The following is a 27,703-nucleotide window of genomic DNA, read 5'->3' on the forward strand; positions in this document are numbered from 1 at the left end:
TTGAATTTCTACCCAGCAGTTAGCTGCTAGCTTAGGAACACAAAAAAACCCACCAGCTTTGTGAAAAACATTTCAAAGAGGGGTTAAGCAAGACTGGAACAGGTAAGCTATTTCAGTGGGCAGGGTGTTTTTCTTCTGGGAACTGAAGGACAGGGGTAAGGAAAGACTAGCAGTGAGCTAATGGGTGTCACCCCCAATCTGATCTCATTTAAGGCACCAAGACCACCCATGCTAGCCCAGGTTTCCCTGAAGATTCACCAGTTCCAGTTCATCTGGGGACTTTTTTTTCCTCTCAAGTACAGAGCATATAATATCCACCCAGCAACTTCCAGCTTGTCACCATGACATAGCTTTCCTGGTTTAGCCATACTGCCTGCTAGTTTTCTCACATAAAAATGGGATTAAAAAAACAAAATGGCATCAACTGCTCAAATACTGGGCATCTGCCATTGACAACAGGACTTTACAAAAGCAGGAAACCCCAAAGGGCAGCTCACCCTATTGAGACCAGGTCCAGCTTACAGATGTGAGGACCAACTGCATGAAGAGACACCTTGCAGCGAGGGCGTGAGCTGCAGCAGCCTGCTGTCTGCCTGCCACCTTCCGCTTCTGCAGAGCTTCTGCTCAGATTTGGGTTTTTTCCCTGAAAATAAACCTCCCAGATAACGTGTCAGATGAGTCTTCTCAGGAAGGACCGTGGCTTGGTGGTAGTCAAATACAGCTGAGTCACTTTTCTGTGGCTAGGAGAGAAGGAGGCCTTCCTGGCCCAAGCTTGATTTTCAGTCCCCTTTTTTGGGAGACCCATGCTCTGCGTAAAGTGAGTAGGAAAGGCCCATCCTCCCTCAGGCTGGAAAGCTGTGGCCAGACAAGGGACAGTCCTGCAGCAGAACACATGACTCACATTCCAGGGGCTGGCGTCCAGAAGCACTGCCTCCCCTACCAACCAGTTGGACCAGGCTGGCACTGGAGCCCAGCTGGCTCCAGAAAGCCTGGTGCTCGGTTTTATCATGCCTACGGCACACAAATTCCTTCCACTGTCACCTCACCCTCCTCACACCCAATTCTCCGCTTTGCATAAGCGGCGCACATGAGGCATCTCTGTTTGGCAATCTTGGGAGACCAGCCAGAGGCCCCTGCAGGCTCTGGTTTTGCAGCCTGCCACTGCGAGATCCACAGAAGTGCTCTCATTGAAAACAAAACAAAATAAAACTTAAAATAAATAGAGGCATTTTCTGCAGCAGCCTGGCTTTTGGTCCATTTTGCATTTCCACTCAGACTTCAGCAAGCTGTTGGAGAGCAAGTAAAGCCAGCCACAAATTACAGCCTGGCAGCCTCAGGAAGAGCCTTGGACACGTTTGAAGCCCAAGCAAGAGCAGCGTCCCCGTGACTCACCAAGTGGTTTGGCCTGTGGGTCCCAGCTGGACTAGAGACAGATTCCCCACTGCACACCCCCTTCCTCATCACTAACAGGTTGCAGAGAAATAACTCCCTGTCCGACATACTTCTCAGAGCAGAAAGCATCAGAGCAATTTCCAAACAGGAGGGCAATGCTGCAGGGATTGCGTCTGAGGGCAAAGCTGCAGCTCGACAGCACGAGGAGTGGGCAGGGCAGGTGGAACAGCAGCATGTCTCCCTCTTCCTGGCACTGTTGCTCATCAGCCCCTATACTGGGCTTGTTCAGCTTCCTAACACAGCAGGAAAACCCTGGCTCACAGAAGCAGATGCTTCTCTCCTGAATTAGTGGCCTGAATCAGCCCAGGGCACAGAAAGCATCACGTGATGAACCAGCTCGGCCATGGGAGCAAGACAGCAGTAACCCTACACTTTTCCAGCCTCTCAGCCCCACACATCAGCACAAATAGCTGTGCGCTCTACTCAGCCCAGCGACTGATCCAGCTATATGAGCGATCCGTTCCTCTCCCAGGGCAGTTTTTCACCTGGATCCAGTTTACTGTCTGAACACTTGTGGCAGCATGGTGTGAAAGCTGTTGAGGACCGTCCCCTTTTGGCAGCTGCACAACAGCAGAGCTCTCAATTAACACTAGCATAATCACAGGCCACACTCCTTCCCGCATTCAGCTCAGCCACAACTTAATTATCAAAAGGGTTCACATCAGGTGCACTGGATTTTCCAAGCAAAGCATAACATAAAGACTCCAATCACTGCAGCTAATTCTCATTTCAGTATTCCCTTTGTCAGCTGGCACAAGTTTTACATTTTCATTACAAGCTGCATTTTGTTTCAAGGTTTCCTCAGCATTTTAGGTACTGCTTACTGGGATTAGACCCCTATTCCAAGGCAGACCATATCCCAGGGCAACTGTTACTTCAAACCCATTAGATCAACACAAAGAGAGTCAGCAGCCACAAATGCTTTGCCCTCATGAACTAGGATTTCTGAGCAGGGGTAGCAAGACATGGAACAACAACAGATTCACCAGAAAAACAGATGATTTCTCCTAAATACAGGCGAATCAACAGTGCCGCATCACCTCATAAAGCCCATGCTTTAAAGGACACACACAAAGATGCAGAATCCTGTTTCTGCTCTCATTGTGTCATTTTTTCAGGGCTGTAAGCAGTAAGAAAGCAGCCAGACAAACCTCTGCAACAACCTTTGAAGAAGAAACAGCTCTTTTTTTATAAATGGAAAGAAAAATGAAATCATATATTTTTATGTAAATCCTACACACTATCCCTCAAAAAAAAACCCCAACAATAAAGGACAATGAATAGTGGATTTAAAAATATAGATCAGAAATCCTAGGAAAATAAAGTCTGACCAAGCAAAAGAGGAGGATGAGGATTTTAGAACACCTTTGGTTCCCATTCATGCTACAACAGAGAAAACACTCCCCAGCAGCCCCCAGGAAGCGCTGCACCTTTTCTTTCCTAGCTTGTCTATAAAGATTGAAAGCAGATGACTTGGGCTGCTTACTGGGCACTAAGATCATCTCCAATAAGAGGAGCAGGCTTGATGCTTTTTAGGACTTCTGCAGGGAGAGACAGGGATGAACAGAAGGCTGCTTGCCCTTACCTCTTCCTGCTTATTGCTGCTCTCCCTCCCTCAGTCACATTGACCTGTTGCATTGAAACTTACCACCATTTTCTAGAGCAGCCGTTTGCAGGCTCATCTATCCCACTTTCCAGAAGGTCCTTTCAGTGCATCACCTCTATTAAAAAAAAAAAAAAAAAAAAAAAAAAAGGAGAAAAACAGAAAAAACCTAACCTTTTAAAAAACATCCCAGCCTGTTTCTAAGAGTGGGCCCTTCTCAAAGGATGGCATTGCAGAAATAAGCAAGTTTTTGGTTTGGGTCTTCAAAGCTTAAGGGGAAAAATATCACCACACCCAGCCCTGGCTGACACCCCTGCACACATACCCTGGCAGGTTGCCAGGGCATCAGCAGGTTGGTGTTGGGGCACACAACCAAGACCACCGCTCTGTCAGCTTCCCAAAGGAGGCCCTTGCAGGGCGTTTTACATGCACCCCACACAGCATGCTGCCAAGTAGGGAGTGCATTTTCCAAAGCAAGTATCAAACAGCATGGCCAGGCCTTGCCATTAACTCATATGGGGATAGTGAGTGTGTGGGTGGGGACCCCCTGTGTGTAGGGTCTTTCTTTCACTGTAATTTTTGGTTTGGAGTGAAGATTATTTTCCCTTCACAGAGCTCTCAGGCAGGGCAAGTGTTACTACCACGTGGGTGTCCTCAAACAACAAAAGAGCATTGCTCAGGTATCGCAGAGCAAAGTCTGATACTCCTCTTTTCTGTGCATTCATTCCAAGGTAAAAGGCAACATATTTCCCATCCTCATCTTCTACCTCTTCCTCCTTTACCTGTCCATTGCCTCTGCGCTCATCTCAGCTCTCAACGCAGGACCAGCAACTTCAAATACCACCACCCTGCTCTTAGCACTGCCAGACAGAAATGGGCAAAACTTGCCTGCCCAAAACTGAAAAGCTTTTACAAAATACAGGGTGGAGTTCCTTTTATTTGCTTTCTGCTTTGCAGGTTTTCAGGGATTACAGTTGGTAGCTCTAAGGGCTTTTTCAGCAGTGCAGACTGTTTCAGTCCAGCCCTTTCACAGCAGCTGAAAAATCTACTTTGACTCAGTTCAGCTCACACAGAAGTGATTAGATAATCACGGGACTCCACGAGCTTTAAGAAAAAGCACAAAGTATTATAGGCTTTGCAAGAAAAATAAGTTGTCAGGGGACAAAAAGCTACAAGAGCTCCTGTAAGAAACCAGACTGAGAAGACACCCATCCTCCAGACTCGGTACATACAATTTCTTCTGATATTGAAATACTTGCTTTCTCTTCCCTCATTATCCAGGCTGAAAGGGAAGGCACTGAAGGGAACATATGATTTGGGGAAGAAGGTACCGAACAGAAGAGATTGGGCTGAGATTTGAGCCCAGATAAGCTGTCCTCACAAATCTGGATGAGCAAATAGGGTGTTAGCTGGCGTGTCAGGAAAGGAGCGGGAATAGATCAGGGAGATCGTATAGTCCAAGATCTTAATAAGCAGCCCCAGAAGTCCGGCACGGATCACACAAGGACTGCTGCTCGCCTGCTCGCTGGTTGGTATGCTGTTGCAAAGTCTGCAGTCCCTTTTCTAGGTCACAAACTTGGGAAGCATCAGGCTTCCTCACGTGATCCCGCCTCAACTGCATGCTCGCTGTCAAAAGCATTTCAGCCAAGCAGTGGATTTTGGTGGAGTCTGCAACAGCAGCTAACTGCTGGCCAAAACTGGCATGAGTTTGGATTAATCAAAGTCACAAGGACACAGTGAGGGAAGTAGCAAGTTCACCTACTGTGGCTTCCACCACAGGGTCTTTCATCATCTTAGTCACCAACAGCACACAACCCACACCCAGAGTCGTGGGCATCTGAATAATTGTCCTCTGCCCTCTTGTACAAAAGGCTAAAAATACAGTCAGAGATTCAATCTCCTTCTTCCATTGTCCCAGCTAAATCTGGGACTTAAATGGTTGGGAGCAAGCTACCCACTGCAGAGTTCATCCCTTGCATGCTCCAACTGTGACAGAAAGATCCCATATCAAACTTACTGAGCCTCTTTTACTGTTTCTTCATCTTTCAGTTTCATAGAGCAAAAGCATGTTTCACACTAGGAAAAAAAGCCAACTGAACTGCAGCACAAGTAAGGGACACAGCCACAATTCAACACCTTTGGATTTCACAGGAGAATTCAGCAGCACCTTTCCCTGCTAGCAACCTCTCCTTCTGTGTCATTCCCACCATTCACCCAACAGTAGCTGGGGAAACATTTGAGCATCTTCTCAAAACAGCAAACACAGGGCAATAGAAATGTTTTATGGATTCCATGGGCAGCGCTGTGACTAATGAAGTATTGCCAGCCTGCAACCTGGTTTTCCACAGTGATCACAGTTTCCATGATTATTACCCAAGGCGTGTCTTTGAGACTTGCTCTTCACCTCTTCCCAGAAACTGGTGTAGTAAAAGCTTGTTTTAACCCTCAATTTGTAAATCACAGACCTGAGAAAGTCAGTACCATGTACCCACATAAGCTCAGCTACAGCCAGGAAATAGCTAGACCAAAACTCACCATTCTGCTGAGCTTTGCCATGGCAAATGTCAGAGAAGAAACAAAACCCCTCTTATCCTTTCCCAGGAAAGGGCAGAGAGGCGTTGGAGTTAACTCTTAACCCTGAGCACTGTGACCCAGCCAGCTGCAGAACAAAAGCATAGCTGAGCCCACAGAGAAAGAGAAAAATGCAAGAAACACCCCTGTAAAGAACAGTAAATGTCATTCCTGGCTTAACACACTGAGTCAAACGTACCACCTGTACAAAGAGACACTGACCCAGGACACCTCATGAACCTGATGCTAACCAGAGGGGAGGGGGAACAAACAACCAAACAACCTACTCCCATCCATCAGGCCACACTGCAGCTGCCCTTTAAAACACATCCAACAGCTGCTTCCCCTCAGGTTGTAATTTTTTTTGTTCAGCTGCAGCTGATCTCTCTCTGTACTCCTTTAGTTGGACAAGGTTCAGAGCCATGTTCTGTCCTTGCTAACAGATCTGCAAATGAGAGTTAATTAGCCCAGAGAGATTTGGAAACTGTTTTTCCATAAAAATGAGGATTATCAGGTTTGCCCTGCTCCTATTTCGCAGTAAAGCTTAGAAAGCAAACAGGTTTTGCTCTTACTTGGTTTTCCTGATGCTGCCTGGGGCAATCAGAAGATAAGTGGAATTTATAGTGATTTTTAGCAAAAATGTCTGGATTTCCTCATAATCTTTTCCTAGGTTGCTCTGAACAGCCGCCCCAATGACAGCCTCCCTACCGCCAGGTCATATTGTTCTTTTGCTACACTCAAAGACCATCATGTAGTGGTGGTTCCTCCTACAGATGTCCATGCAAAGCGGATGATCTCCAAGGTGGACCTGCTACTTCTGTCTTTCCGAGACCTATGGGTTTTACTACCAGGAGGGTCCTGCCCCACTACCTCTTGTTCCACAACATGCCCTTTAAATGAGACCCACCACATCCAGAACTGTCAGGGTGGAGAAGTGTCTCATCCTTACAGGCTGCCAGGATGCAGCAGTGCCATTTCCTAGAGGTGGATCTTCCAGAGGTCCAGCTACAGGGCTTGGCTGATCCTACGGACATGCCAGTGAAGGTTTGCTGTTCGTTTTCTGCTCTGATGCTTTTGCTTCAGCTTCTTCATTGAGAAGGCCCTTCCCCATTGCGAGCAAGGCTTCAAAGGTCAGGGTGCCCTTATTGTCTGGTAAATGGCAAAGATTTGGTTATCACCAAGCCAGACAAGGTTTCCAGGCAGAAGCATTATCTTCCTTTTGTAAGCAGACCAACAAGGCTACAGCATGACTACTAGGGGATTGTCAGAAGCCACTGTTGTCTGCCCTTCTGCAAACAGTGGTTGAGCTCCTGGAAGAATTAAATCCCCGCTGCAAAAAAACCCTGGCGGTCAGGCAAACTAGTACCAGTCATGCACAAGGGTGAGCTCTGATCCTTCAGCCAGTGGCTGGGGAATGTCCAACCTGAAAGCTATTTCGGAATAGGATGAATATATGTGTGTCTGAACAGGGCTAAAGCAGGTTTCTGTAGGCGCGCAGTGCTGTTCAAAGTGAAAGCATATGCCTGAACTGAGAGCTGGAAGGGGCTGCCCTGCTGTCTCTTGCACCCTGGTCAAGCACTCCTGCCACTTCCCTGTCTAGGGGCAGACCGACCCTGAGTGGATCTGATCAGCTCCTGATCCAACTAGAAACTCACCCTGCAAAGGAAAAGCAATAAAAGAAGTTTTCAGGCTCATGTTGCTGCAAGTGACACAAAGGAAAGGGGAGGGAACATGTGCTGGGGACAGAAAGAGCACAGGACAGTCACCTCTCTTCCCTGTCTTAGGTGGATTTAAGCACATCATGAAATTGCAGGGAAACTGAAAAGACGAGATACAAATAACACATTAGGATAAGGAAATAAGCTGCATCAATAAACCTGATTGATGAGAGTATTCAGCTTGAGGACCCTTTTCTAGCCTAAGGTTCCTTAAAGGTTTCATCAACATTTGGGAACATTTTTATAAAACCACATGCTCTCACAAACATCTTGACACCAAGGGTTTGGCTAAGGTATTAATAAGTCATCACAGCCAGAATTTATTGTTATACTCTTCAGACCATCTTATGATGTTCTCGGTGAGAGAGCATCCCTGGCACGCACTTTGGTGTGTGCTTGTGCCCCTGTATTACACCACCAGTGGGAGTTTTAAGAGAAGTTAGCAGCCAACCCACCACACAGCAAAGCTAAATCTTCTAGTTTTGTAGTGTGGGCTTCAAAGAAGCATGGAGAAAGCTTGGTGCAACCTTGCAAATCGTGTTGCAAACACCTGCTCTGCTATAGAAACTTGCCAAGTAAAACCCAGCAGGCAACATGGCTGAATAGCTCAGCACAAACTGGACACTGAGCACCCAAAAGCCTGAGTTACCCCTGGGGTTTTCTCAGTGCTGAGTACTTCTTAATAAAAATTGGTTCTCACTTCCTTCTTTCAGAGGGGAGAAAATGGGCCAAGTCACGCTTTTGCAGACATTTCCTCTCCTGATAAGGCTTAAAGTGGGTAACTGAACACAATCGGCTCCTTTTTGCAGGGGATTTCTCTTCATACACGGGCTGGTCAGAAAGAAAAGCCAGCTATCAGTCTGGGTCAGTCTCCCAGCTGTGAATGTTGGACCAAAGGAGCTTTATTTGGTTGATCCTAAATAGAGTTCCCTTCCATGAACGGTGTGTTGGGAGAGCGGGGTGCTCAGATGGGGAGTTTTCCACGTGTGGAGAGCAGGGAGACCCAGACTTTACTCAGCGCAGCGTGCTGCTGACCTTACTAAGATGCAGACAAGTGCCTGATAGTATTTTTTTCACTGCAGTGCAGCTCCAAAGCCAATGGCACCGGTACAAGTGCAGTTGCAGTCTGTATGTGATACCCTCTTTCTTCTCACTTGCCTTTTTTCTCTGTGCCAGAGACTTAAAAAGCCAAACCAAAAAGCACAAGGCTTCCTGCTCACCTGGGAGAGCAGCAGACTGGCCTTGCTGGCAGTCCCCAGGACAGGGACATCAAGGCATTTTCTACTACGTCACTATTTAGGGCTTGCCAGCCTCTCTTCTTACCAGATGTCCCCCTGGCTTGGCTGCTCTCATCACAACAAAGTGGATCTTTGCGTTGCACATTTGGAGAGTGCACGGATTAAAAATAAGCTAACTTCTTTGTTTCACCCTCAGCAGTTTTAGAGAAGCAGAATTGAAAAAGGAACAGAAAATGCAGAACAGGGTCCTTTGAAGAGGTTGCACATGTTGTGCATGGGGTCTGCAGGAGGCAGCAAGGGAAGGATGTGCAGAGGTCAGTCAAAAGCACGTCAGCTGCAAACACTGAGTTTCCCACCAAGCTCCCACCCAAATTATGTCTGCTCGTTTTTAGCATAGATGCTGGGTGCAGGGGGGGAAAGACCAACTGACAGTCTCTCTGGGAAGCTCAAATGGTGGGATTTGCTGGGGCTGCACGAGCCCATTTGCGTACAGAGGACAGCTAGAAAAGCGAACATGAGAAAGCATCCATCGCTGCAGGTACTGGATAGAATCTGGCCAAGTATCAGTTCAACATGGGCAGCAGCAGCCCCTTCCTCAAGTCATTTGCCGAGCAGAGGATGGCCTGAATAGCCACCCATGGGAAAGTACTGATGTGCCAGACGGCAAGCGCGGTGCTGCCGTTTCCCTTGCAGAGACCTTGGCCCGCCTCCCCTGCAGCAAATCATTAGTTTCTTTAATGAACCCAAGCGCAGATGTTGGTGGTGAGTCAGGCCTAGTCTCCAGCAAACGCTCCTGGTTTATGGATCGCCCTTTCCATCCTGTTTGTTGGCCAGCATCTTCCCCAGCCCCTGGGTCCTGTCAACAGGGCTGCAGTTTGGGCTTGTGGCCCTCTTCTGCCTCGTAGGCTGCACCTTCCCCTCAGAAGGTGGGGTACCAGGGCTGTGCATTTCCATGTCAGGCCCATCGCTCTGGTCTGAAACACCACCCTGGGAGGGGGGCTCTGCCAGCAAGGAGAGGCTCCCGGTGGCAGCAGAGATGCCGAGAGAGGAAGGGGCATTGCGTGGGGAGGCGCGGGCTGGGCAGGCAGCAGGCAGGAGCCAGGGACTTTCTGTTTCAGCTGAGTAAAGGGAGGGGGACGGAGGCACAGAAAAAGCAGATGTGGGCTCTGGCCGCGCTCGGTTTCCCTCTCCAGCCTGCAGGACCCGCTGGGATGCGCTGCCGGGGGGCGTGGGGTGGGGGTGTGTGTGTGTGTGTCCCTGCGAGAGGAACCCCCCGAACCGAAAGCGGCGCTGAGTCAGCACCCCCTGCGGTCAGGGCCGCGGCTGGCAGGGACCGCGCCTCTTTGCAAAGGAGCAGGGGAGGGGGCGGCGTGCCGCCGCCAGGTGGCGCCAGGAGCACGCGCGGGCAGCGGCACCGGGCACCGGGCAGGGGGCACCGGGCACCGAGTACGGGGCACCGGGCAGTGCGCACTGGGCAGCGGCACAGGGCACTGTGTACCGGGCACCGGGCAGGGGGCACTGGGCAGGGGGCAGCAGGTACCAGGCACCGGGCACCGGGGCAGCAAGCAGCGGGCACTGGGCACTAGGCACCAGGCAGCGGGCACAGGGCAGCAGGTGCAGGCAGCAGCAGCACCAGGCAGCGGGCACAGGGCAGCAGGTGCAGGCAGCAGCAGCAGCAGGCACCGGGCACCAGGCACCAGGCAGCAGCAGCGGGTAGCGGGCAGCAGGCAGCTGGTAGCAGGTACCAGGCACCAGCACTGGGCACCAGAGGCGGGCAGCAGCATAGGCAGCAGCACTGGGCAGTGCACAGCAGGCGGCGGGCAGCAGTATCCTGGTTCTCTGAAATATGGTGTCAAAGCATTTTGTTTCAAAAAAGTTAGCTTTTTATGTAGTCTTTGGCATGGGACCCGTCAGCAGCAGAGAGGGTGAAACGCCCCGTTTATAGTTACATGGGGAGGTTTCCCGATAGGTGGGTTTGTGTTTAATTATTGAAAGATCATAAAAAAAAGAGACCGGGAAAAGTTTCAACTAATGGTTCTGCATTCTGGTAAACAGGCTAGCCTTGGCGGAGAGGATGAAAACACCCTTGTAAGGCTTATGTGGAAAGGTCATCCAAGAGGAAAAGTCCAAGAACAGGTGGATCAGTGATTAAAAATGGCATCTGGCGTTTGGAAGAAAAAAAATATTTTTACACTGATGGCTTCTTCATATCAGCCCACAGCCAGTGAGTCATTAGAGCTGTTGTTGAAGAACTTGAGGGTGCATTTCTTGAGAAGGTCGGGTACAGGTTATGGGCAGGCACGCTGCATTCAGGTGGCAAACTGGGTTCATCTTCATCTTGAACAGGGCGTTGCCTGCTTTCCACTCAGGGTACAGGTAGCCTTAGTGCTCTGGGATGGCTGTGCATGCACTCACACACACACTGCTCCCAGCTCCGGGGCTGATACACCCGCACCCTGGCACTGAGACAAACCTTCTCCCTCTTCGGAGGCGGATCTTGGCTGGCCAGCTCAGGCTCTGTGCTAGGACCCATGCTGCATATTTTCATTGAGTATGAGTGTCCACGTGGCTTTAGGTTCCCCATCCTTTTTGCCAGAGGATCTACAGGACTAGAGGAGGCAGAAACCTTCTTTTGACAGGGGACCTGGTTCCCTAGGCCGGCTCATGCAGCTGTAGGCGGTCCTCAGCCCAGCCCCAGCTGGGAGCACGTCCCATCAGCAACTGTCCTGCTGTCCTCAGGTGGGGAAATCCTGCCATTTGCAGGCACCTGTGCAGTCCTGTCCCCTGAAACCACTGCACCCAAGTTCCTGTGCCACTGGAGAATATTGTTTCCTGTGCTGTGTTTGCAAAAGGTCCTCATGCAAAAGGAAATGGGGATGTTTGTGACTCGTTTTGCAGCTGGCAGGTCATCTCCCTGCCACACACCGTCGCCTCTCCAAGGAACGCTCTGAAAAGCAGCTTGCTGCAGTGCGGGCACCTGGCCACAAAAAGCAAAAGGAAGGCTGCCAACAGGTTTCCAGCTTTCTGAGGAGCAAGAAACAAATCTGAAGTGAGTCCCTGCAGATTCAGCCTTGAAACAAAGCCAGGTAACCTTCTCTGTCTCATAACCTCGAACAACAGGCGTTGTTCTGCTGTCTCTCATTTCCAAGCCACATCATGACGTCCTGGGAAATAAAATACTGAAGTGCCTCAGGGGAAGCAGCAAAGCAGAGGAGAACTGGGTTTCCCTTGCACTGCAGCTCTCAGACTATTTCCAGGTGCACCATCACCATGTCCTGCTGCCAGATGCCACCAGACAGCACATGAAGGGACATGGGGATAGAATTTGGTCTAACCCACAGGCAGATTTCCAGGCAGACGCTGCCCTGACTTTAACAGAGCAAAGACCAATGGAAGCTTTTTTTAAATTGGAGCCCGACCTTTTCACTGCCACATCATCTGCATGAACCAAGGCTGGAAAATGAGTGTCAGATGCCTTTATTCCCCCAAAACCCAGAGCATCCTCGTTGCTATAGTGACACATCCCCCTTTCCTTGCTTCTGATGTCATTCCGGGGACTGCTCCCCAGCCTCCTGCGTGGCAGGCATGTGTGTACATGCGCGACACAGGAAGAGAGGCAAACTGTAGGGCAAGGACTCAAGGATGAGAGTCTGAGCACTGTTAGCCCAATGAATGGAGACGTGTTAGGACTTGTAGGGCATAAGACCTGGGAACAAAGGAACAAGTTAACAGCAGACTCGAGCCATAGCGGTTAAAATGCCAACCCAACGGTTGAAATGCCAACCCAACGGACAAAAGAGGGACATACAGCAAGATAAGGGAACGGGTAGTGCTGATAAGGAACTTTGTTATTCACGAAAGTCAAGTAGGACCCCCCCCCCCCAATCTTAGAATAAAGATTGATGCTAAGATAATATAGACTAATCAGTACCTATTGTTTAAATTATGTGTCTTAGAAGATAACCAGTGTAGTTCACGCTTAAGATTTAACCAATCAGTGTCTAACATGTAGAAGGTAGAAACTTATATTAATGTAAAAGAATCACTAATAAATCGACATCTTGCTTGCATCAAGCTATGTCCCGTCTCTTTATTCGCCGCAGAGAACAGGTTATGTTATCCCTGGAGGAAGAGGAGTGGGTGATGAAGGGAATGTGATCCCACAGTTAGTGAGGGGCAGAGGAAACACAACTCCCTGCCTCTCCTGTCGACTCTCTCTCAGCAGTTTGCAGGGAAGAGAAGGCACTTTGTTCCTCCCTGTGCCAGCTTTACTTATTGATGAAGCAGGAAGGTGATCTCCATCCAGAGCTCTGCATGTGCGTGCAGAGCAGGCAGGGAGTGCACCCTGGGTTCAGAAGGATGGGTTTCAGCCCAGGCTGTGCCCCATGCCACAGCTGCATGGGGAAGGGTCCCTCCCCTGCTCCCACCACCACCCCAGGACCACTGCAAAAGCATCCTGCAAAGACAGCGACCCCCTGTTGGTGTGGGTGTCCCACGCCCCACCAGCCTCTCTCTGCCCTCATCTCAAAATTATTTGCATGTTAGGGATGTATTTTCACCAAGATCTCCTCTGCCCACAAAATCTGAGGCAGAATTCCTGTTGCAGTTGAAAGAACAAGTGAGGAGCTTAAAAATGCTTTGCCATGATCCAAAACCCCACGAAACTTCTGCGGTGTGCAGCCAGCCAGACTTATCCACTCTTCTTGACATGATTAACCTGACAGCCTACACAGGTCTGATCCTGCAAGCCCTGGTTTTGCCTCATTTAGGCAGAGTTTGCAAGACGCTGCCCTTTACTGCAGCTCCATCGGCAACACTGTGGGAGCCAGAGCCATGGCAGGGGTGTACCAGAGTCACCATGCCCGTCTGCAGCTGGATCACAGAGTTACTGGCTGCAGGATGCCCACTAAAATGAGAAAAAGCAGAAGGATGTATGTATGGAGGCATGGAGGCTATACCTTAAACATCACAGCCAGGCTTTCCTGCCTTGACGTGGGCATATGAACTGTGCCACCAGCTCCACGTGCCTCCAAGCAACAGCAGGCAGGTTCACAACATCCCCGTGTTAATATATATCTCTACATATATATGCATACACAGGCATATATGTTTGCACACACCCACTGTTGCTGCAAGCACAGTGCTGGCACTTTGCGCATAAATTCATACACATTACCTTCGCTAATAGGAAGCCACTAATGAGCTGGGCAGGTCATTGCACATGAATGCCAAGAAAACCTGCATTTTTTGCCTATGCCACATGCGTAGCTGTAAAACCATGCCAGGAATGCGAGAGAGCTGAAACTTTTTATGGGGACTCGTTTTTTGGATCTTTCTCTGCCCGCAAATCCAGATGTCTTTCAGCTCCTCGGTGTCTAACGTTACAGAGCTCTGAGGGAGCTGTATGAATTTCTGCACGTAAGGCAGAATAGCTGTTTCAGTACAATTTAGTGCTCCAGACCTTAAGCCCGCCCTGTGGGGACAGTGACAGCCGCTGTCCCCCAAAGCTCCTGGTCTGCTCCCAGTGAGATGCTCGCTCCCTGCCCTCCCGGGGCATACAAGTACATGCTCACCAGCACGGCACACCATGGTGTACGGCCATCACGTGGAGCAAACTCACCCACAGCTCCTGTATGGGGAGAAAACGGAGTTCAGTAATTTGGGGAGAAAGTGCTGACCCTGGAGCCAGTTTTGGTTGTGGACAAGGAGAAGGAGCCTTCCAGTGCCTGCAAGGTGGTCATGGAGAAGATGGATCCAGGTTCCTCACGTTGTGGGAGGGCAAGAGCTGGGACAGGAGAGGTTCAGAGCAGATATAAGGAGAAACATTCCCCACGAGGACAGCCCGACACCGAGCAGGCTGCCTGGAGAGGTTGTGCTGGCTCCGTCCTTGGTCCTTGGAGGTTTGCAGGGTGAAGCTCTGGCCACCCTGGTGTGACCCCGCTTCGGGCAGGAGGCTGGACACGAGCCTGTGGCCCGAATCGCTCCGCGGTGCCCGGGAGGGGAGACTCGCCTCGGCCCTGGTGGGACACTTTGGCGGGGGGACACTGCGCCCGCGGCCCCCCATTTCCCCTCCCAGCGCCCAGGCGGCCTCTCCCAGCGCGGGGCAATCCAGGGGCTGGGGCCGGCAGCTGCCGGGCTCCAGCCGCGGCGTGTCGGGCAGGCGGCGGGGGGGCTGGCCCGGGGACCCTGCCCGGCTCCGCCCCGGGACCCGCATCCAGGCGCCGGGACCGCTCCCCCCGCCGCCGCCCCGGGAGGGAGGAAGGAAGGAAGGAAGGAGGGAGGGAAGAGGGGAGGGAAGGAGGGAAGGAGGGAGGGAGGGAGGGAGGGAGGGAGGGAGGATGACAGCGCCGTGAAGAAAAGCAGGGGACCCGCTGCCCTCCCTCCTCCCGCTCGGCAGGACCAGGCGAGCTCGCCCCGCGAAGCGGCCGCCGCCGGGTAGGTGCCGCGGGGCCGGGGCCGATGGGGTTGGGGCCGGAGCGCAGCCGGGCTCCGGGAGCGGCGGGCAGCGGGAGCTCCGGGCCGCCCCGGGGCGAGGGGGGGGATGGCGGCGGGGGTCGGGCCTTGCTCTCCCGGCGCGGAGGGGAGTTGCGGGAAGTTGGGCGTGCGAGGAGGGGCCCCCGCCCCGACCCCTCCGGCAGGGGGAGCGGGGCCGGGCCGGGGGCGGCGGGGAGGCCGGGGGGCTGCGCGGCCGCATCCCCCCGCGGGGGCGGCCCCGGGCTCCGCCGGCTCCTTTGTGCTCCCTCCGGCCTCGGCCGCTCCTTTGTCTCGGTGCGGGCCCCCCGCCGCCCGCTCCCGCAGCGGGGCAGCGCCGGCGATGCCTGCCCGCCGGCGGGCCGGCCGCATCCCAGAGCCCTGCCGGGGAGGGAGAGTCCTCTCGGCTCATGCCCGCCCGAGCAGCTCGCTCCCTCGCCTTCTGTCGGGGAGAAAAGAGGGGAAAAAATAATACGTGAAATCAGGGCGAGCTCTCCAGCTGCAACGCCGAGCTTCCGTCCGGAGCGAAGCGCGCCTGGGTCGAGACAGGGAGACTTTCTCACAGCCATCCCGGAGTTGCATCATCCGGCCTGACAGTCCCTACCAGGGAGCACTGGAAAGTTGTCCTCGCCCTTTCCCCTCCTGCCCCGGGCCTGCTGGGGGACCCTGGACCTCAGCTGGCTGCCGACCACCAAAAGCCAGCGGCTTCTCTGCTGGAGCTGGGGCACCGGCACCCTAGCCACACCGGGCACCCAGACAGGCCTGGCTGCCGGGGGTTACCTCGGGGGGGAAAGGACCACCCGGGCAGTGTCCCCACTCAGCGCCTGCCGGGCTTTCAGCAGCCACTCCCGGCCACGTTTGAGGGAGCTGCCCTCCTTTGCACCGTGGGACCCGAGCCTGGCTTTTCCTTGGTCAACGATTTATAACACCACGCCAGGACAGGGATTGAACTCCACAATTTTCCCACATCTACTGCGTTGCTTCAGTCTAGGATTTGTTTTCACACACCCCAGTCTCCCTGTGCTGCCAGGACCCAGGCATGGTCTGTATTTTCCCAAGGGCAGGAGCGACTCACTATTGGCCCAGTGGACATCTCTCACCACCAGTCCCTCACAGAGGTCCCCAGAGATGCCTGTCTCGGGGTGAAAAGGGAGCAGAGCAGGGCACAGAGCGAGCGGTCTCTCTGATTTTGGGGTGGGTTTGGTCTAGGAGCTTCCAGGCTAGTGTGGAGCAGTGAGGAAAAGGAGCGCAGGGCAGTGGGAGGGACCGTGGCTCTGCGCCCCAGAGAAAGGGCTCATTGAAGCAAGGACGGGCATTTGCGGTTCCCAGCGTGGCCAGGGGGTGACGGCACGCACAGCAGCCAGCATTGTGCCACTGGTGCCGAGCAAACAGGGCTAGGCCGGTCTCTCGCCTGTCTTGGTGGTCTGCTGTCCTGCCCCCCTTGCTGCCTGGCAGGCTGGCGTGCTCAGTCACGCACCTTTGCTGCAGGTGCTGCTGTAAAACCTACCCCACTGGTGTCTGTGGTTTCCAACAAGTTGGTTTCACAGTTGTAGGTGTTTTAGCCAGCTCAGCTGGTCCCTGCTAGCTCCTGGTCCAGATCAAAGCCCAGAAGGCTGGTCCCTGCCTGGCAAGGCAGCCTGGCACAGCTGCAGATGCACGTGTTTTACCCCCATGCCCAGCACTGTCGTCTCTGGAAGTCCTGAAACATGATGCGTTCGCTCAGGTGCCAGCAGCAGCTGTCTTCTCTGCTGGGTCAGGAGAAAACACCTCTCTTTGGACACCACCCAAGGTGAGGGAGAGCAAAGACCAGCCTGTCCTGACGACGCTGGTCCTGTCACCGGCAGTATTCTGCCCGACGCCAGCCTCTAAATCCCTTCTGGGCAGTGCTTTTTGGGACACAAGAAGCAAGTACAGCTCATCTGAGTCACCCCAATACTCAGCGTGCCTTCTCAGGGGGCTAACAGTAGACAGAAGACAACCTCGTGCACCTGGAGTTTGACAGCACATGCAATGACAAACAAGTTAAATGGTGCTTGTTTGTACCAACGCCGGCTACTGCTGCTGCTCCTGAGCATAACCTCCCATCTCCGTGCTTACCTGTGTGCTTCAGCTCCTGGGGGTGGCTTTGCCCTGGGTGCCCAGTTTAGAGAGGAGCAGAGGACCAAGCCAAGGCAGGTCAGAGGGGCAGAGCCAGGAAGGGAATGAGGAGGAGAAACAAGTGTGACCCTTTTGTTAACTGGAGGGACCAAATACATGGAAGAGCAAACCCCTGGCCGTGTCCCCGGAGGGCTGCCCAAGCCAGAGGGGCAGCACATCTGCCCTTCCCATCCCAATCCGCTCACATCGGGGTTTCTCTGTGCCATGGTGGGACAGGCTGGGGCTACTGCAGGTGCTGGCGCCCTGTCCCTGCCCGCCCTGTTTCTGCCCAAGCCAGAAGGACTTTGCATTCCCAACTTTCTCCTCCAACAGGCAGCTTCCGGGCTTCAATTTGATGAGGCCTGGGGCTATTCTAGGCACTTTATAAATACTGTAAGAGCTGACTTCCCCCCTACCCCCCACCTTCCCCTTTTTTAGCTTGAATACATGTGTTTTTAACCATAAAATACCTGCCCGGACAGCCCCCTTAGCTGCGCTGTGGGGAGCAGACTGAAGTGGTGCCACACTTGGAGAAGAGCCAGGGGCAGGATGAAAATTGTTGGGAGATAGAAGCACAGCGGGAAGGTCGGTGGTGTGTTTCCCAAGGCCAGCATCAGGAGGAAGTCAAGAGCGGCAATAGTTGATAGAGTAAATACAGAGGGATTTGGGTTTTGTTCCCCAGGTTGCAGGCAAAGAGCAGCAGGGAGAACAGATAAGCCTCTGCACCTTATCTCTTTGTTGTTCTGCCCCTGTGTTTTGCTGGCCCATGTTGCTGCTGTAAATCTGATAAAGCAAAGCACTGTGGAGGAAATTACTAAGAGCAGCAGCAGCAGGTCCCCATGAGCTCCTTTCTCCCAGGTAGGAATGCACAGGAGTGGACGAAGGGGTGGATGGACAGAGGGATCTTGGCAGTGAGGGAGCTTGCAAGTAGGTGTTTGACTGCTGTTCCTTGTCTGGAGCTCAGTTGCTGCCTGTTGAGTCACTCGAGGAAAATGTGACTTCATCCAGTCACACCTCCAGCTGGCTTCCCCCTCCAGCCTGCAGGCATCTTTCTGTTCCTGGATCCCACCTGGTAGGTGTTCAGGGAAGCCGGAGGAGGGGGATGAGAGCCCCAAAGCTTTGTGAAAGACCTTCCCTTTTCCAAAATGGAGCCCAAAACCCCAGCTCCACTCTCCCAGGCCGGCAGTCCTGCGAAACGCCCTGCAGAAAGGTGACAAGAGCATCCCTTACCCCCTTCCTCTCACTATGGGGCTTTGCTGTCCTTGCCCTGGGGCTACACTGCTCTTCTCACCCCACCTACCACACCAGTGGGAGCATCCCATCCATCCCACGAGCTGACTTGCTGCAGCAGACTTGGATGATTTGGCACCTCCGTTACAGAGTCCTTCCTTCTTGCTCTGGCAGGGTTAGGTTAACTTGCTAGTAGTGGTGGATATATACACCTGAGCAGCTTTGCATGGAAACAAAACCCGCACCACCACCCGAAAGAAAAAGCCCCTTTGCTGGCTTTGACTCAGCCGGGAAATCCACAGAGCTTTTTATCCTCCTGATGGTGGGAATCATAGCCATCCCTGCTGAAATGAAAAGCATTTCCAGCCTGAGGGATAGGAAAAAGCAAGGAGCAGCACTGGGGGAGTTCCCCCATGCTAAGCGTGCCACCTTCCATGGCAGTGCCCCTGGAAATTATTCCACTTTGCTTTGAGATGCGCAGAGTAAGAGGAGAGCGTTGGCCGGCTGCTGCCTGCGGGCACCAGAGGTGATGTCTGTCTGTCTGCTTACACTGGCGGGCACACATCCCCTGGGAGCGGCCGCGGGCGCTGCACCATGGCACAGTAGCAGCATCCCAGTGGCTCTCCTCACACATCCCAGCCCAGCGGAGCCCCGGCAGGCGTCCGGTGGGGAGCACATGGGGCGCACAGAGCCCCTCTGTTCCCACTCACAAAGGGACGCTTGTGGCTTGCTCACTGCCCCGGCTCGCAGGCCCCAACGAGGAAGAGCTTTAGGACACCAAGCAGTCCCAGCCAGCCTCGCTGCGTCACCCCATGTGTCCCCCAGCCCCATGGATCAGCCCTGCACGGGCCCCTACGCTTGTCGCCGCCGCCCTGCAGGTCCCGGGCAGGATGTTTGCAGCTGGCTGTTTATTTAACAAATTATGTCTGCCCCAGGCCTGTGAATCAGGGTTTTTGCCAGCGCTGCTGGAAATGGCTCTCTGTGTCATCCCCACGAATAATTCCTGGTCTGTGGCTCATTTGTGGTTGGTTGGCTGGGGGCAATAGAGGGGGAAAACCCCGTGCTGGCTTTGCCCAGGGATCTTGTCTGAGCAAGCAGTCGATGCCATCTCCCACTGCTTGCGTGCTCGGGGCAGCGAGGGGACAGTCCCCTGCCCTAGGGAGGCAAAGGAAGGGATGCAGACTGCCTCTGCCACTGCTTACCAGGTTGCCACAAACTCAAAAGTCCTTTGCAGTGGCAAAGCCAGTGGCTTTGCCAGGTGCTGAGAGACATGGCCACACACCGAAAACTTTGTATATTTTTTTTTCTTCTCTCAGTTGCTCAAATTCTCTGACAAATGCTGTCATCACAGGGGCACCGAGCAGGACTGAGGAGGGGGGGACTTGGGAGGCAGCACAGCAAAAGGCACCCATCCCAGCTGCTGGCCTGTCCCGTCCCTGAGGAGCAGCCAGTTGACAAACTAAACTAACAGGGCTGTTAAACACACCCACATGTTGGCCGGGGCGGGGGGGATGCTGGTGCCACTCGCTGCAGGGGGAAGGGGGGAGCTGGGATGCCACCAAGGGAGGGCTTGGGAGCTGCCGGGGCTCTGTAGGGTCCCTGCAGCCCACCAAAGTCCCAGTTTCCTGGGTGCATGGGTACGGGTGTCTCTTTAGCAGCTTTTGCTGGGAAAGAGATGGCTCAAAGCCAAGCCCTGGGAGCAGAGTGGTTTGTTCAAGCCAGGAAACTCCTGGTCCTCCCACAGAGAGGGCCGGGGACTGGGCGGGCTGGGATGCTGCCCTGGCCATGGGGCACATCCCTCTCCTCCTGCCCACATTCCCTCCTTCCCAGTGGGAGGGACATACAGTGAGCAACACCAAAAAATGCACATTTTGGCTGAGGACAGCGCTGAGGAGTTTTGGGCGTGACGCAATGCCTGGCAGGACTTCCCCACTCCACACCCTGCTGGGGCTGTGGGTACCGCAGCTCAGCCAGGGCATCTCCCCTCCAGCAAACCCTGGGGGTCCCCCAAAGGACCAGGCTCCGCTGGGCTCCCCCTCCATCACCCCTGAAAGCAGAGGCAGGACAGGCTGCTAGGGTCACACTGGCAGGAGCCAAACCAAAGCTAAATAGACTTTCCCTGAGTCACCGAAAGTCTGGCCAAGAAAACGGGATGAGCAAACAGCATCACCCACGCAGCCAGCCGCCGGCCGCGCGAACCAGCAGCCAGGTAGCAGGTGCCAGCAAGCTCTACGTGTGTAAATTTGTGCACACGATACATACTAGAGACCCACCTCAGGGTCCTGAACGGTGGCTTTGGCCCCCAAAATCTCCACCATGTCCCAGCTGGGATCTGGGTTTGGTGCAGCTCAGAGGGGCTCCCGCCATCACCCCCGATTTCATTGGTGCTGGGAGGAGGAGGGCTGGGGGTGGGGCGGTCCTTTCTGCTGGGCAGGAATGCTGAGTCTCCTGGTGGGAATTGCATCCCACACCAAGCAGCTGCACCATCGTTTGAGGGTTTTTTCTTTTTGGAAATAGCCCCCAGGAGCATTTTATGCCCCAAGCAGGACTGGCGGCCACAACAGCAGTTTCTAGCCCGCCGTCATTCTAGAAACCCTCTGGGTTTCATTTTCGTGGCTGAGCCGCCGCTGCTGTACCACGGGAAGGCGGAAGCTGTGCAGCCCCACGCCGGGACCCCACAGCAGAGCCTGCAACCCTCCCCAAAAGTAGCTCTTTCCAGAGGCTGGGAGCCACGACGCCCTGTGGATCGGGATGAGGAGCTGCTCTCACACCTAGTGGGGACCTTGCTGCTGGCAGCAGTTTTTTGGCTGGCGGGGAGCAGGCAGCTGTCGGGGCTCTGGGGATTGGGTTTCAGGGCTGGCAGGGGCAGCCGGCAGAGGCATGAGAAGGGGTCCTGTCAGGAAGATGTATTTTGGGAAGGAGGGGGAGCAGCTGATGGGGGCTTCGGGCAGCTGCTCCTCACAGGCAGGATGGGATCGGTAGGGGGGAGCTCCTCCCTTCTTACTGCTCTTGTCAAGACCTCGTTGGTCATCCCTTGTGGGAAGGGTCAGCCTCTGACCCCTTCCCACTCTCCTGTGCCTGCAGAGAGCCACCACTGCGCTGACCCTCCTTCTCCCCACAGGCAGGGCCGGTGGGGCAGAGGATGCCGGGCAGCTAGCCTAGGACAACACCCCCACCCCCCCCGGCAGGCAGGAGGGACACGGGTGTCCCCTCCATGGAGATCCGACGTGCTTTGCCCCAGGATTTCTGGGAGCTGCTGCACTGCCTGAAGATGAGGAGCAAGTACGCCGTCCTACTGGTCTTTGTCGTTGGCCTTGTCATCATCGAAAAGGAGAACAACTTCATCTCCAGGTAGGGAGCAGATACCTAAGCCACCCCACACTTTTAACCCTTTCTCTCCCACATCCCAAGCTCCTGTGCAGCGGGAGCCCCCTGAACCCCCATGCTGGGACACAGGGGTGATCCCGGTCCTCCAGGCTGGGCTGTGTCTCCCTGCAGGGTGTCAGACAAGCTGAAGCAGTCTCCACAGGCGCTGGTGGAGGCCAACGGCACAGAGGCCAGCCCAGCGCCAGCTGAGAATGGCTCACTGGCCTCGCTGCGAGAGCTGGATGCTGCCTTCTCCCAGCTGAGGTCCCACCTGCGCAACGTCACCCTGCAGCTGGTGGGCGAGGGGGACCCCGGGCCACGGCGGCATGTCTTGTTGATGGCCACCACCCGCACCGGCTCCTCCTTCGTGGGGGAGTTCTTCAACCAGCAAGGCAGCATCTTCTACCTCTTTGAGCCCCTCTGGCACATCGAAAGGACGGTGACCTTCGAGCCAGGGGGAGCCAACGCAGTGGGCTCAGCCCTGGTGTACCGGGATGTTCTCAAGCAGCTCCTCCTCTGTGACCTCTACATCTTGGAGAGCTTCATCTCACCAGCACCTGAGGGCCACCTGACACCCTTCATGTTTCGGCGGGGCTCAAGCCGCTCTCTCTGTGAGGAGCCCGTCTGCACACCCAACGCTAAGAAAGTCTTCGAAAAGTACCACTGCAAGAACCGCCGCTGTGGCCCCCTCAACATCACCCTGGCCGCCGAGGCATGCCAGCGCAAGCAGCACGTGGCCCTGAAGACGGTGCGCATCCGGCAGCTGGAGTTCCTGCAGCCGCTGGTAGAGGACCCTCGGCTGGATGTGCGCATCATCCAACTGGTGCGGGACCCCCGGGCTGTCCTGGCCTCTCGCATGGTGGCCTTCTCCGGCAAGTACGAGACCTGGAAGAAGTGGGCATCCGAAGGGGAGGCTCCCCTCCGTGAGGAGGAGGTGCAGCGGCTGCGGGGCAACTGCGAGAGCATCCGTCTGTCAGCAGAGCTGGGGCTGCAGCGGCCGGGCTGGCTGCGGGGTCGCTACATGCTGGTACGCTACGAGGACGTGGCACGGGCGCCCTTGCAGAAGGCAGAGGAGATGTACCGCTTCGCCGGGCTCCCGCTCACCCCCCAAGTGGAGGAGTGGATCAGCAAAAACACACAGGCACCCCGTGATGGCAGTGGCGTCTACTCCACCCGCAAAAACTCCTCTGAGCAGTTTGAGAAGTGGCGGTTCAGCATCCCCTTCAAACTGGCACAGGTGGTGCAGGACGCCTGCGCCCCAGCCATGCACCTCTTTGGCTACAAGCTGGCCAGCAGCCCCGCCGCCCTGGCTAACCGCTCCTTCAGCCTGCTGGAGGAGGCACAGCCCTCCTGGGTCACATAACGATGCAGGAGGATGGCGGTGGGGGGGCGGGGGAAATGAGGAGCTGTGGCCGTGCTCCCAGCTGGCCCACAGGAGACCAGGGGATTCCTGCTCCTGGAGATGCTCCTCGCTACTGCCGGGTGGAAATCAGCAGCCCCAGGAGCCGGGGCATCCTGGCAGAGCTGACTCCAGGGTCCCACAGAGCCCAAATTACACAATTTCTCCAGGAATGGGGAAATCACAAGGGTGAGAGGCAGTGGGGAAAAGTAGGGGATTTGGCACCAGGGCCACCTCCCCAGCTCACAGGCTGCACTGAGGAAGAGGAGGAGGGCGAGGACAAGGTGAGGAGGCAGCAGAACCAAGCACCTCCGCATTGCCACCCCTCCAGCTAGGACAAGGCGAGGACAAGACCCCCATGGTGCCAGAAAGGACCCAGACCGAAGAGGCCTTACTGGTTTAGTGCCTTTATACACCAGCACAGACTGGGAACTGCCCCAGAGGCATGCCAGGGCAGGAATCACCCACGGAGCCCTGGCAGGCACTTGGGCTGTAATTAAGTGGGGTGACTTTGTGGTTCGGTACTCTTCAAAGTTAGTTTGGGGGGTTTGGGGTTTTTTCCCCCGCCCCATGCATTTGTGTACCAGGGTTGCAAAGTGAATTTATTTATTTATTACACAAAAAAAAAAAAAAAAAGAGGGGGAGGCAGATCAAGGAGCTAAGCCCAAAAGTCAGACCAGCACAGTATGTTGCAAAGAAACAGAAAGACACCTAGAGCCAAGGTGGTAGAGGTCAGATTTCAGACCACCACGTACCCTGCCGCATGACCCCGGGAGAGCCCCCGGGGTCTAATGAGCTATAAGGCCCCCAGACCCCCAGCGGAGTGCAGCCAGTGCAGGGGCTACACCCACCCAGCACGGTAGCTACTGTGAACCTCAGTGCCTGCTGGAAGATGGTTGGACTTATTTAATTAAAAACAAAAATACATTGGCACAGAGTCCAAAGCACCTCCTGTCTCATTTGGTATTCATATGCGTCCCCCACCCAGGGGGAGCCCCAGAAATACTTGCCGGCAGCATCAGTGGGTGACCAATACCTCGTAGAGGTATAGGGAGTTGCAGGGTGTTTACCACATGCAGAGATTCAACCAGCAATAGCCTGGCGCCAAGCTGCCTGCCCACCCCCAGTTCACAATTAATGGATTTAAATGCCTATTTTTAGCCTGCTTTGCAGCGCATCCTTTTACTCCCCGTTTATTTTGGGTTACGGCTGCCCAAGGGAGAAGGCAGGCATTTTGGTGGAGGGTAGCAGTTGCCTCTGCCTAAGACTTACCGGGGGAGCCCTGAGGGGTCCCCACTGCCCCCCAGGCATGGCCAGCAGCCACACGCCACTTCTCCCCAGCCAGAGCTGTTGGCCAAAAGCAAAAATAAGTAAGTAAAGTTAGGCAGCAGCTGGCCACAGCTGGGCTGCGTTTCTGCCGGCGGAGGGTGGCCGGGAAGAACATGCTGGGCTCCAGCGACAAGCCACGGCTGGGGCGCTCACAAAAGCCGTGTTTTTGACCCAAGAGAGAGAACAGAGGCAGCATTGAGGAGCGCGGGGCCGGCTGGCGGGGAGCAGCCATGCCGGAGCCCTGGGCAGCCACCCGCCCGTGCCGGCTGGAGAGGTGTTCTGAGCATGGCTGCCTCGCTGGCTGGGAGCATCTGGCCTCAAGGTGTGAATTCAGGGTGCTCGATGCTGGCTGGCTGGGGAGAGGGGGCAGAAGTGGGCTTTTTCTTTGCTTTGAGCGGCGTGGGCAATACCATCATCGCTCGCAGGCGATGGAGAGCAGTCAGCCCCCTCCCTGTCTCACACAGAGCTCTCGGCATTGCTAGCGGCCCTGGGTTTGCTGCCTGAATTGGGTTTTGTTTGGAGGCTTCCTGCTGGGTAAGTGGTGGGGTCACCGAGGTCGATCGGATACTCCACAGCTGCCTGCTGAGAAAAGGCCATGGAGCTTGGCCAGCACGAGGGGCAACACGGCCAGACCCAGGGCAACAGCTACAGGCAAACGCCTCTCCTGCGCTTCTGCAAAAGTACCCACTAGGTTGGCTTTGGCAAAGCAAATAAAGTTCAAATTAATTGCTCCTTTGCAGAACAGCACAAGGGGTAAATAGCTCTTAGCTGCCAGAGCTGGGAAGGGGATGTCAGAGGGGCATCCAGCATCCCCTTCCCATCCCACCCTGCACGGAAGAGCCTGAGGGCTTGGGCAAAGCAAGGTTTAGGGGGCAAGGACAGGCAAATAAAGGGAAATACAAAGCAATCCGTGAAGGATGGGAGAACGGGGCTGAGCTGAGGCCAGAGGGGACGGTGACAACTGCCAGTTCTCACCTGGGCTGCCTGCACAGCCTCAGCCCTGGCTGGCTCCAGCCTGTCATTTCTAGCTAAGCACCAGCATTTCTTCCTGGACGCCCTCCAGCTTCCTGTCAAAAATGCCACAGGACAGAAAGAAAACGCACCCCCAACCCATGCAGATTTCTGCAGGGGCTAATTGCTCCCATTAAACCCACGAAGCCGTGACTCCCACACAGTGCCAGACGCATTGGGAAGCCACAAGGGACACACGGCTCCTTTTGAGACTAAAGCAGCTGAATTCTTCCTGTGCCAACTGGGGAGGTTTGTCCCCCCAGGAGAGGCACTGCCTGCTCATCCCACCCCAGCCACTGCCAGGCCTTACCCTGGTCCTTCTCTATAGGAGGAAAGGCATGGATTCAGGAGGAAAAGCACATTGGGAAAGCCCCAGCAAGAGGCAATGCCATAGATTGAGAACATACCTGCATTCAGATGGGTCACACAGGAAACAGGAGCCACAGCAGATGCAGCATCACCCTTCTTCCAACAACACCAATGCAAAAACACCCACTATCCTCCCTTCAAGGGATTCAAGCTTTCAGAAATAAAACAGCTCCTGAAAGGATAAGGTTTGCCTTAAAACAAGCAAACAAATAAAAAACACCCTCCCACCCCTTACTTCCCCAGCCCAAGGCTGCTCCCACCCCTTTATAACCTGCCCTGAGCCGGTCAGTGCCTGCAGCTGCGCTGCCTCTGGGCTCACCCGCTCAGCCTGCCACAGCTGTGTTTTGGGAGAAATTCAGGCACATTGTGGTGATTCTTATTGTCACCAGAGAAACACTTTCTGCAGTAGCCTAGAACAGCAAGGGGACACATGTCCTGTGGGACAGGGCCACTAGCCGAAGCCTGCTTCTCCTCAGGGTTATTGGAGGTGACACGAGATGATGGAGCACCAGAGAGAGCTTTAATAAATTATGTATGCATGGTTCCTTTCTAAATGGGATCTTTCTGGCTGACGCTTCCCTCTGCCAGTCTGATCCAGACTTGACTTTGGACAGCAGGTACACGCTGCTGTTTCTCTGCCTCCCTCTTGGAGACACTCGGGGCTTGCTGGGGCCACGCTGACGTCACTGGGCTTGCCATGGAGAGGCCATTCTTGCTTGAGTCAGAAGATGCCTGGCCCACCAAGTAAGAGAGCAGTTGAGGCTCTGAAATGCCACCTTAGATGCCATGCAGTTTAAAGGTGCCCAGGTGGCGAACTGCTAACATCAGCTGGCAGGGTGGATGCCTGCTGGGCCATGAAGCCAAGCCACCAGGCTGGCCCATGGAAATGCATAAAAAGGCCTTTTTCCAGCTTGGCACAAGGTTTGTCCCAAACATCAGAAGTCGTGGCTGCTCTGCTGGCTGTCCTGACCACCCCCCCCATCCTCTTTTCCTCACTTGCTCCAGCTCCATTTAATGGGATCGGATGAGCTAATCCCTCATGTCCCCTAGCAGTGCTATCAGATGGGATTTCTGCACCGTGCCAGAGGGAAACCCATTGCCCAAGCAATCGTGTGCCCTTACAAGCCCCGCTGGCTTCTGCTGGAGACTGGATCCACCCTTGCCCTTCATTCCATTGCAGTGCTTGGTGTGGTTCCCACAGGGAGCTGATGCATGGCTACGGCTTCACCACCCAAATCCCAGGTCGGTGGGGGGACCTGCGGGCCAGTGAGGGACTGGGGGCTGCAGCACACATGGACATTTCAGCATTAAATGACAGCCTTGTTTTCTGTTGTGTTTTTTTAAGAGACTGCATGCCTGACCAGACCACATTTCTTGGTCTGCATCCCATATTTATCCTGTAATTACACCTTCAGACAAAGGCTGCCTGTCTGTGAGACCGATTTTTTTAAGGACACAGTTTTATTATATGCTGTGCTTTCACTGTAATGAAATCTGGGGGGCGGGGGGGGGGGGGGAGGACATGGGGGGATGGAGACGGACAGGGAACAACTCCCCACAATTTGGGAGTGAAAGCTGTTCTTTCTTGAATCCTTCCCCAAGAGTGAAGGAGCTTGCCTAAGCCCTCACCCTTCCTATTCTTGGGGAAAACCGAACCGCTGACATCCTTACTGCTTCTCTACCACCCCATGAGGATTAATGCCACAAAACCCCTCTCCATGTTGTCCCATAAGAGAAACGTACCACGAAGCCACTGAGCCGCAGGCTCCACTGCCAGAGGAAAAGCCTTGCCCAAGATGTCTGTGCAATC

The 27,703-nt window shown here is 54.4% G+C and overlaps 1 protein-coding gene and 1 long non-coding RNA gene across 4 annotated transcripts; both read left to right on the top strand.

The window, feature by feature from the left end:
- The first annotated feature begins 8,797 nt into the window (after positions 1 to 8,797).
- On the top strand, positions 8,798 to 12,353 carry LOC129736816 (uncharacterized). Its single transcript, XR_008733900.1, has 2 exons — positions 8,798 to 9,508; positions 10,638 to 12,353. It is a non-coding gene; the product is annotated as an uncharacterized LOC129736816 (long non-coding RNA).
- A 2,555-nt stretch (positions 12,354 to 14,908) lies between these two features.
- On the top strand, positions 14,909 to 27,360 carry CHST3 (carbohydrate sulfotransferase 3). 3 transcript variants are annotated; one of them, XM_055720863.1, is made up of 3 exons: positions 14,909 to 15,017; positions 21,541 to 21,770; positions 21,918 to 27,360. In XM_055720863.1, the coding sequence occupies exons 2-3, from the start codon at positions 21,634 to 21,636 to the stop codon at positions 23,146 to 23,148; spliced, it is 1,368 nt and encodes a 455-aa protein (XP_055576838.1). In that variant the 5' UTR covers positions 14,909 to 15,017; positions 21,541 to 21,633; the 3' UTR covers positions 23,149 to 27,360. The 3 variants fall into 3 exon arrangements, with proteins under 3 accessions (XP_055576838.1, XP_055576840.1, XP_027672869.2); XM_055720865.1 differs by lacking the exon at positions 14,909 to 15,017 and adding an exon at positions 19,944 to 21,193; XM_027817068.2 differs by lacking the exon at positions 14,909 to 15,017 and having other exon boundaries at positions 19,944 to 21,770.
- The last annotated feature ends 343 nt before the right edge of the window (positions 27,361 to 27,703 follow it).

This window comes from Falco cherrug, chromosome 9 (genome assembly GCF_023634085.1).
Source record: "Falco cherrug isolate bFalChe1 chromosome 9, bFalChe1.pri, whole genome shotgun sequence".
NCBI lineage: Eukaryota > Metazoa > Chordata > Aves > Falconiformes > Falconidae > Falco > Falco cherrug.

Coding starts and splice junctions, on each gene's coding strand:
- CHST3 (XM_055720863.1), top strand. CDS start 21,634: ATGGAGATCCGACGTGCTTTGCCCCAGGATTTCTGGGAGCTGCTGCAC. Junction 21,771..21,917: donor GAGAACAACTTCATCTCCAG/GTAGGGAGCAGA, acceptor GTCTCCCTGCAG/GGTGTCAGACAAGCTGAAGC.